This window comes from Dendrobium catenatum, unplaced genomic scaffold, assembly GCF_001605985.2.
Source record: "Dendrobium catenatum unplaced genomic scaffold, ASM160598v2 fragScaff_scaffold_370, whole genome shotgun sequence".
Lineage (NCBI taxonomy): Eukaryota > Viridiplantae > Streptophyta > Magnoliopsida > Asparagales > Orchidaceae > Dendrobium > Dendrobium catenatum.
Window position 1 is genome coordinate 4185693 of NW_021318832.1, and position 10702 is coordinate 4196394.

General features: G+C 34.8%; 1 protein-coding gene across 1 annotated transcript; it reads left to right on the forward strand.

Moving 5' to 3' along the window:
* The first annotated feature begins 2540 nt into the window (after positions 1 to 2540).
* Positions 2541 to 5448, forward strand: LOC114579392 (pentatricopeptide repeat-containing protein At3g20730). The gene is made up of 2 exons (XM_028693827.1): positions 2541 to 3455; positions 4176 to 5448. Exons 1-2 carry the CDS (start codon positions 2723 to 2725, stop codon positions 5252 to 5254), a joined length of 1812 nt encoding a protein of 603 aa, XP_028549660.1. The 5' UTR covers positions 2541 to 2722; the 3' UTR covers positions 5255 to 5448.
* Positions 5449 to 10702: the final 5254 nt, after the last annotated feature.

Consider the following 10702-nt stretch of genomic DNA (forward strand, 5'->3'; position numbering starts at 1 on the left):
AGGATCGTAGTTAATGAGTGATGTAAGTCAGAAAAACCATAGTCAGCTGGCGACGGAGGTCGGAAGGACTGTAGTCGGTGGGCAACGTAAGTCAGAAGGACCGTAGTCGGCAGGTGATAGAGGTCGGAAGGACTGTAATCGGTGGGCGACGTAAGTCAAAAAGATCGTAGTCGACGGCCGATAAAGGTCGGAAGGACTGTAGTCTGTGAGCGACGTAAGTCAGAAGAAACTATAGTAGGTGAGCGACAAAGGTCAGAAAGATGGCGTAAGGTAGAAATCCAATAATGGATAGAAATCCAGCATCAGATAGATGTCCAGCAAAAGTACAATAATAGGCAGAAGTCCGGCGTCAGATAGAAACTTGGCGATGAGCAGAGGTCCGGTGTCGGGTAGAAATCCGACATCAATTGGCGGTCGAGGATAACTCCAGCGTTAGATGGTATTCATGTAGAACTTTGACGTCACTTGGAGTTCGGGTGAAACTCCGACGTCACTTGGAGGTCGGGCAAAATTCCAGCGTCACTTGGAGGCCATGCAAAATTTTGGCGTCACTTGGAGTTTGGGTGGAATTTCGACGTCATTGGAAAGTCAGGCCGAATTCCGGCGTCACTTGAAAGTCAGGCGGAATTCCGGCATCTTGCGGAAGTCGGGCAGAATCCATCAGTGGTCGAGGAGGAGTTTCTTCCCTCCTACTCTTTTATTCTTCTTCTTATCTTCTTCTTCTTTCTTTGGTCCCCTTTCAATAGAAATAAGGGGTCTATTTATAGTTTTTTGGAGTGGCCTGGCCCGTAAATAGGCGAGAGATCAGGGGTAAATGGGGAGTGGTTGGATGGACGACCGATATTGAATCCCTTGATCATATTCTGTTCGTTAAACATTTGAAGCTCTTAATGATGTTGGAATTTGGTGATCTTGGGCTCGTTGGATTTGGTTCGTCGAGCTGCTTGATTCGAATGTAAGCTCTAAATGTTTGGAAACCGTTTGGTAACTCAAATTGTGGTACGAACTTTCCAATAGCACTTCAGGTCCTTGATTTGGACACATTTGGGCTCGGATTGAGTCGAAATTGGTGTTGTTGGGTTCATATTTCCAAGACGCTCAGTTTGACTATAAGTTCGCTGAAATCAGAGTTCAAGTGATCCCAGATTTAATTTTTGAAGTTTTCGCTTGATTTTGCCTCGAGATTTGAGCCCGATCAAGATAATTTTTTAAGGATATATAAATAATAAATTTTTAAAAAACTATAGTTTTATTTATACATGTAATGTTAATTAAAAGCACATATACAAAACTATTAAATTAGAATATAAATTCTAATTTAATTTTTTTTCAATATTATGTATATATTTAAAATTAGGATAGTAACTTGGAATATATGTTCGCTTACAGGAAAATTAATAGAATTAATAGATATTATGATTCATACACCACTATTAAAATAGGCTTTCACAACATTTTTTTGCCCTAGAGCAGTGATTAAAACACTGCTGCTATAGAGGTAGTTTTTAGCAGGGGTTTTAACCGCCAAAATTCTGCGATATTACAACAGTTTTTATACTTGCAAATATTGATATTGGATCTATAACAGCGGTTATAACACTTACAAATCTACAAAAATGAGTCTTTACCGGCGGTTATACCGCCGCAATACAAGGAAATTATTTTATTTGAACCTTACCATTTTACAAGGCTAGATTTTCAGTTTTTATCTAAAGTGTGATTACATTTCACATCTTCCTAGGGGCTATTTGATTTGCCTAAAAAGAAATATAATGCAAAGTAAATACTTGAGGTTATTTGATTATCTGTAAAATAAATACAGGGAGATTATTTTTTTATTTGGTTATATGTATGTAACATAGAATAAAATCACTCTTACAACCTGCTAAGCTATAAAAATTTCTTGTTACACTTGCTAAGCTTTATAAATTATGAGCAATATTTGTTGATTTTTAGCAAGAATTATGCAAAGTCATAGGATTTATGCTGTTAAACCTAACGACGGAATAAATCCTTGGGTTGTCTTATGATAACATTATGCTTGATCGTCTTCCTTAGATTGGGCTTACTCTTAATTACAGGAAAATCAATTATTACCGGCAGTATTTTCCGACGGAAAATGGTCATTTTTCGACGGTTTTGTGAATTTCTGACAGCTTTTCGACGGTAAAACACGCGCAGGAAAAATATTTCTGGCTGAAAAAGGCCACCGAAAAATACACTCTGTTTTGCTAAGTCCCAATCATTTTGCTGAGAGGGAAAATGTGTTAGAATTCGTATTATCATTTATTTAAACTATATCATACGAAAATTATAATTAAAAATTAATAAAAATAAAATATTAAAGTTAATAATTAATTAGACTATGTTATTAAATTAATAATTAATTAAATAAATTAATAATAAATTAAAATTGTTAATTAATTAAATTATTTAAGGAAATATGAATTTTCAAAAAATACTATGAAAAATCATCAGAAATTCTTCCGCAAAATTAGACTGCCAGTCGAAAAACCGCTCAAAAGCTATCGCAAAATATAGTAAGCCTCAGCTAAAGCGCACGAACCCTGCTCTAGTAATCAGCCGATGATCTTCCTCAACCACCAAAGTACTATTTTTTTGTTCGCGCAAAAAAGAGTCAACTTTAGTCGCTTAATTGCTTCAAACTCCCTCTCTCTTGGAATCCTTATGAACTCATTCCGTGCCGTTGCATGATGTTTCCATGAACTTGGTCGGGAGAAGATCAATTTCCTCTCGGCCGAATTTGAGGCATGAAGCCGAATCCAAAGTGGTTGCCCTGTGCAATCTCGGCCGCCTCAGAGAAGCAATTGAAGCCTTTTGCTCTTACCAGAGCCCACTATCTTCTTCCACCTACTCGCATCTCCTCCAGCTTTGCGTCGATACATGCGCCATAGATGAAGGAAAAATCCTCCATGAGAGTATTTTGGCTCGTGGGTATTGTCCAAATCTTCACCTGAACACCAAATTTATCATATTTTTTGCTAAAGCTGGAGATTTGGTTTCCGCTCGAAAGGTGTTTGATGGAATGCCTGAAAAAAATGTCGTCTCTTGGACTGCATTGATGTCTGGATACTCGCAAAATGGGTTATTGGAAGAAACTCTTGACATATTTTATTTGATGCATCGGGGGTGTAATAAGGCCAATCAGTTTACTTATGCTAGTGTTCTTAAGGCATGCACTGGAACCGGTTGTATTAGAAGCGGGTTGCAGATTCAAGGTTGCATTGAGAAGAGCAGATTTAGACAAAATTTATATGTGAATAGTGCTCTTGTGGATTTTCACTTGAAATGCGGAGTGCTTCAGGATGCTCAAAGTTTGTTTTGGAGAATGGAGGATAGAGATGTTGTATTGTGGAATTCCATGATTGGAGGGCATGCAGTTTGCGGTTTGGCTTATGATTCATTCAGATTGTTTTTCTCTATGTTGAAAGAAGGTAATCATTTAGAATTATAATTTCAGGGAGGTCGAAATGTACACTCAGAACTTGCATGTTTATGGTTTGCCATCCTAGTGGTAACGATTTATTTATATGTTGTTCATTATGTCATAATATGTTTGTCATGCCATGTAATTTCTGTTTGTAGATTGTGTTCATGGTTCCCCAATTGTATCTCTTTCTTACTAGCATATTCTTTTGTTATTTTCTTAACGAGTTAATATTATTGCTACTTTAAACGCAAAAGTAATCCTGGGTTGACTTCTAGAGGAGCCTGGAATAACACATTAACAAATAGGACTTTTGGGTTGCAGTTCAAGTGATAAAAGTAAAAACATTGAGATCCACAAGGATGCATGACAAACAGAGGAGCCTGAGTTATATTATGAAATGATATGGGATATGTAAGTTATTTCTAAAGGCTCATTTGGTTGTAGATGAAAATTATGTTTTTGAAAGTGAGGATTTTTGTTTTCAATCATTTGATTGTGAAGATGAAATTCTCACTTTTGAGGGATTTGAGGGCTTTTGTAGTGTTGAACATTCATGTTCATTTCTAACTACATCCAACCAAATAACTGGCTTTAAAAAAGTCATCATTTTTCAGAATAAGTTTTCTAATTTCAAGAAAACAAATAAGCCCAAAAGTAAAACCAGATGATTACTGTAATTTGCTTAATGCTTCTGTTTTCAAAAATTAATAAATGATTTATGCAGGTAAGATACCGGACCATTTCACATTTGCAAGCATCCTGAGGGCATGTGGTTTAGTCAAGGATTTCTTAAATGCTGATAAAATGCATTCCCTCATTATCAAATCTGGATTTGCAAATCATTATGCTGTCGCTGGATCACTTATTGATGCATATGTAAAATGCAGGAGAATAACTAGTGCCAGATTGCTCTACGACTCTTTGCCTGAACAGGACCTTGTCTCCTGCACTACCTTGATCAGTGGATATTCACAAGATAGAAGTTATTGCAGGGATGCACTGAAACTTTACTGCAAAATTAATCAAACAGGCATGAAAATCGATAATGTAATCCTATGCTCCATGCTTAATGTTAGTGCCAATGAAGCTTCGCTGGACCTCGGAAAGCAGATTCATGCCCGTGCAGTGAAAAATCAATCTAAACACGATGTAGCTTTGCAAAATGCTCTTGTTGACATGTATGCCAAATCTGGAGAGCTCAAAGACGCCCATCTTGCTTTTGATGAGATGAAAAGTAAAAATGTGATTTCATGGACTTCTTTGATTACTGGTTATGGTAAACATGGCCAGGGTACAGATGCAGTGACACTATTCAAGAAGATGGAAGATAACGGGGTGAAACCAAATGATATTACATTTCTTTCCCTTATCTCTGCATGTAGTCATTCTGGTCTCACTAGAAAAGGAATGAATTTCTTTGATTTAATGGTCAACAAATATGCTATCCAACCTAGATCTGAACATTATTCTTGTGTTGTTGATCTTCTTGGACGCCAAGGTCTCATTAATGAAGCTTATAATTTTGTAAAGAAAATGAATTTTAAACCCAACATATCAATTTGGGGTGCTATGTTGGGGGCTTGTGGGATACATGACAATAGATCTCTTGGAGAAGTTGCTGCAGGTAATCTTCTAACCTTATATCCTCAAAAATCAGTAAACTATGTTGTTCTTGCAAATATATATGCGACAGCTAGTTTGTGGGAAAATGCATGGAGGACAAGAAAATTAATGCAACAAAAATCAAGTCAGAAAGATGCAGGCTGCAGCTCTATTGACCTTCCTAGGCATGTGTTGTTATAATCTCACCTTGAGGTTATGATTCTGAGAAGTCATGGACTCAATGCTTCCTTGTTTGTTCTCATGCGTCAGAAAGTAACAGGGCAGATTCTCTTCTCACTGCATGCAACAATTGGTTGAAGAGATAACAGTTCCTGGTATGATTTTCCTCTACCTTCTTCCCTAACATGTGCATATTGTTCTATTGTACTCGTGAAAACTACTTCGAATTTTTCTGTAAGAATGATTTATTTAATTCTTATATGACCTCCATTTTTTGCGCCTTGAAGCTCGACTTATCATATGTTGTTTACGTTGGACTGCATAGTCTGCACAGCCAGTTGTTCTTTTGCTTTGAATACAATAAAACGATCATTAGATGGTTTCGGTTATCTGACTTTCCCTAAAGTGATAACCGTAAACAATGAGAACCTTCAAAACAAAAACCAACATCTTCAAGATATGGGCAAGCATAAACTAAAACTTTTACAGTCAATTCCGTCTCAAGCCAATTTTACTCATCCAACAATTCTCAAGCTTATATTGTACTTTCCTTTATTACGATATAATAAATAAAAAATAATATAATTGTCAATACGCCGCATCATAATGGGGTTGAGTTTCAGTTTATATTTATTTTTTAAGGAATTGTTGGATGAGTAAAATTGAATAGGCTCTAAAAAAAAATTAGATTAAAGAAATTAACTACTAAAACAATATTCTAAAATTCATACCAGGCATTGAATCAAAAGGAATTTTTCAAGGTTTAGAAATTTACTTATCCAATTAGAAATGAACAAAAAAGTTAACAACATATTTGTCTTTTAGTACTACCTTACATACATCAAATTGTAATTTTAAACAATTATTAATCTTTTCAGTCTTGCTCAACAGCTATATATACAAATCATCTAAGACGACTCTCTCTAATCTTATCTTCCACTGGAGCTACTCCAACCTTTTCACATATATGCTCATTTCATATCCTATTTTGGAATGACAAGGAAAAAAAAAAAAACTATTTACTATTTAGCCTGTTGACTTGTCTTTGGTCCGCTTGACTTAGATCAATTAAAATACGTCTCCAAGCCTGCTCGTGACTTTGCAAGTCAAACTTCAATTATATGGTCGTCCAAATCGATTAGGCTTGCTTTTGTATGTTGTCTTCTTCTCAACTTGGCTTCTTACTTGATGTAATATTGTTGTGATTCTTCGATGCATGGCATGTTAAACCTTAGATTCTTGTGCAACTTCTAGTATTTAGAATAATAAAATCATACAATAAATAAATTTATACAACACATTATCTTGTTATAACACATACACGCACAACCATTTAAAAGAAGATTATGAAAATTATTTGCTTGCCTTAGGTCTAGTATTAGAAGTTATTTGGAGTGTACTATGGACCCTCAAATGTCCATAGGCCTATGATGCACAAACACGGACACGGCGACACGTTAGTTATTGAAAATACAGGACATGGACACGAGTTGGACACTGTATTATAGTTTTTTATATTTAAAAAATAGTGCATAAAAATTAAATAAGTATAATTTTAAAAATAATTTGAAAATAATAAGTCATTTAACTAGAATTTGTGCTTAAAATGATTAGTATTAGGATGTCGAGAGTCAGGCGTCGATGCCATTTATTAGTCACTAAGAGAGAAGATGAAAATACCTTCACTATAAAAAAAAATGAAAATGAGAATATTTGATGATTGGGTATTAAGTGCATACGTTGATTTGGTGTTGTGGATAGGAAATAAGAAATTTAGTTTAAATCCCGCCAAATACAAGAATTTATTTTTAAAAAAATTCATAAAATATTTAAGATACATATGTCGGACACGCGTGTTCAATTTGTATTCAATATTTTTTAATCGGACGCGTTTTCGGTGTGTCTGACACGTGTTGGAGGAGTGTCGGGCAAGTGTCGTGTCAGACACGGTGTCGGACATTGCACGCCTCTTTGAGGAGAAGTGTCGGTGCATCATAGCCATAGGCTATACTTCATCTTACTTTGGAATTATTCAATCATATTTATGCAATTTCTATATCAAATGGCCAAGCAGCTTGATAAACCATCTAAACATATGAGAAAGTTCTTAAATGTAGATTTGGGGTATGCTTTGGCCAATTTTTCCTATGTAAGTCATATATTCTCATATGGTGGTTTCTTTTTTCACATAATTTGAACCTTTTGCTCTTCTGTCCCTTCATGTAACACCTCATTTGAAATTATGTTCTCCACCTAAAAAAAACATTAGACTTGGTGTCCATCTATATTTGGTTGCTTTGGTTACATGCAAAAGAGTTAGTCTCAAAATTTCTATCTAAAAAATATATCCTGGTAATGATAAATTGTCTTCAACATTAAATATAAAAATTTTATGCATGTCATTTGACAATTCTAAGAAGTACGCATTTAGTCCAATTTCCTTAAGAATCTTGAAAGACTCACAAGCCCTTGTATGGAGCTTCTTATATTTGGAGATATTCATTTTAAGGCTGGTTCTTATCATCATATATTCACTCTATTTATACTATTTTGTATTTTTAGGTTTATTTATAACCCATATTTTGTATTATTTTGTTTAATTTATTTTCTTATTTTTTATGAAGGCCTTAAAATTTTTAACAAAGGTAAATGCAAAGTTTAAAAATATATGAAGTAGAACATTTTTTTTTTTAGTTTTTTTATATGAAATGCAACATTAGTAATGTCAATGGGTCTTTTCGGTTGTAATCATAGTCTACTTCAAATGGAGTTGGCTTGATAGTTTTAGTTTTAAAATTAGTGCTATTATAGATACATTTAGATGTGATTAAATATAGATCCTGATTACTGGGATCCTCCTCACCAGCATCATAATAGGTTCCCTAATGACCTATTTACTATCTCTATTTTCCCATCTATTTGTGGGTGAAAAGATGAAGAGAACTGAAGTGTAGCATCAATTAGTTTTCATTAGATTTTCAATAAATTTAACATCCAGATCACAAACTATGACCTTAGGCAATCCATATGATCTATCAATCTCTTTTAAAAATATTGCAACATGTGATGCATTATTGATTTTAGAGTGTTTTATTTTGGAGAATCTTTCAAGTACAACAAAATGCTCCATATCCCTCCAACTGTCTTAGGTAGAATGAAATAAAATCTATAAGGTTCTCACAAGATCTAGAAGAAACTTACAAATCAATTTATCTTTGTGAACTCCAAAAATTTGCGCCTCGGCTTGTTCGCGGACCCCTTTCTCTTCTTTTTAGGTTCGTCGAGGAGAGTTTTAACGAGTATGTTCCGAGGCAAATTTTCAGAATGCATATTGGATTTTAAATAATACACTTCCTAGAGATTTCACCCTCATTTTGTTAGGACTTTATAATATGAGTTCATGTTTTCTATAGGCGCAAGCCTATAGTTAATTAACCCTCCCGATAACAAGAGAGAACTTTCGATTAAGGCTAGTCATCAAATAGATACATAGTATCTGACGTATAGTAGCAGTAGAGTTTATGTATTTGAAAATTTAATATTTAAAATTAAAAATTCACCACCTCGTACTTAAAGCGGATGGTGGGGGGAGTGATGATAGACCCGATCAAGATCCCATGGTTCAGTCATCCCGGGTTATTATGGTTCTTAGTCTACTTAGTCAAAGGAGATAGTAGACTCAATTTGATCGAAGGATTCATATCGGCAGACATGTGTTGCTTCGTACATGGATACTTTGACCCTGGGGTAAATATTTATATAAAGGGGTAAATCTGAATCCATCTTAGCTAATATAGGGCTTTGTGCTCTATCAATCATATCTTATTGATTCAACTCAATAATTTAGTGCATTTAGGGAATATACGAGCTTTGACGATGACTGTAATTTAATGGTGCCAATTAGCTGTAGAACCACCCAGTCAGAGTGTCCCGGTCATAACCTTTTACCTATGGTGCCATTTGACGGCAAGACCATTGGCTAGAGGACACATGCCACATCGTTACTGACAAGATACAAATTGATAATGAATTCTAGTGATATTCTTGAATAGACCATGGTTTAAAATTGCGTAATATGAGGCTCGCCTTTGCACAATTCCAGTAAAAAATGCCTCGATGCTTACGCCTCGAGTTTTTTTATGAGGCTTGCGCCTCAACTTGGTTGAGGTCCGCCTCGCCTCACTAGTATTAAATCTTACATAAATCTTGAAGTAAATGCCCGACATTGGACTCTATAGGAGAGAAGGAAGGGGAGAGAGCAGTTCATCATAATGATGATTCAAATGAAGAACCCCTTGGTGATGACAGTGCTGATGACTTATGAGTTCTTATGTAATATGTCATTGCTATTTATTTTTGGAAATTGTAATTATATGTTAATGAAAAGAATACTGGGATTTGGGAAAGATAGAATTTGGAGTTGAATTATATTTCATGTTGTCTTATTATTGGAATATTTTAATTTCACTTCATATATTATGCATTTTTATGTTTTATATTATTCACTCATTAGTATGTAAAAATTTTATCATTTTATGTTTACGCAATCTTTTGATTTTGAGGCGTACGCCTCAAAATGCCTTGAGGCTTACGCCTCGCCTCAAGAATGAAAACGCCTCAATACCCGAATACGCAATTTTAAACATTGGAATAGACATTTGCTTTTTATGAGTTGAAGTGAATTTCAAACTGTCCACCTTGATAAATTGTTGCGGAGGGTGGATGAGTATTTTGCTTTAAGTATTTAATGATGAATTTCAATTTTAAATATCTTAGGTTATGGTTTTTTTAGAATTTTAAAATTTTATGTGCATTTGTGAGTCATTTTTAAACATTTGTGATCCCCTATGATTGAGATTTTTTATCAATGCAGCCATCATCGTAGTTTTTATGGGCTATTTCATTTTATTGGTTGTACCTCATCGACTATGTCAACTTGCCGATAGAGGATCGTGTTCGTTATCAGCTTTATGCCTTTGTTAATGAATTTTTCTTATTATAGGCCTTGAACGCATAATATAAACGTATAAAATAAATATCCATGTCGACATCACAACTGTATATTTGTTTAACGGTTCGACCTGTGTCAACTCCTATTGATCCATAAAGAAGAATCAGACTCAAACTTGAGTTCATTTTTTCTCGCACAATATCCTCAGACGTCATGTGTGTACCTACAATACGCTCACTATGGCCCATACAGGTATATATGCTTTTGAATGCATTTGTATATTTGCATGTGTGCAGGTGTACTGGTATATGCATTTGCATTTTGCATGATGTGCTTGATAGGTGTTGTAGTGGTTTAGCTCATTATCATAAAATATGGCATACTTGCATACCATGTATATATGGTGCATTTTGTATTTGTATACTGTTTAGTTGCAGTGTATGCTGAATTTGCATGCAAATGCAATAGTGAACAACTTGAATGAAATTCTCTACATATTGCAAATGTATATGGGAGGA

Coding starts and splice junctions, on each gene's coding strand:
- LOC114579392 (XM_028693827.1), top strand. CDS start 2,723: ATGAACTTGGTCGGGAGAAGATCAATTTCCTCTCGGCCGAATTTGAGG. Junction 3,456..4,175: donor TTTCTCTATGTTGAAAGAAG/GTAATCATTTAG, acceptor TGATTTATGCAG/GTAAGATACCGGACCATTTC.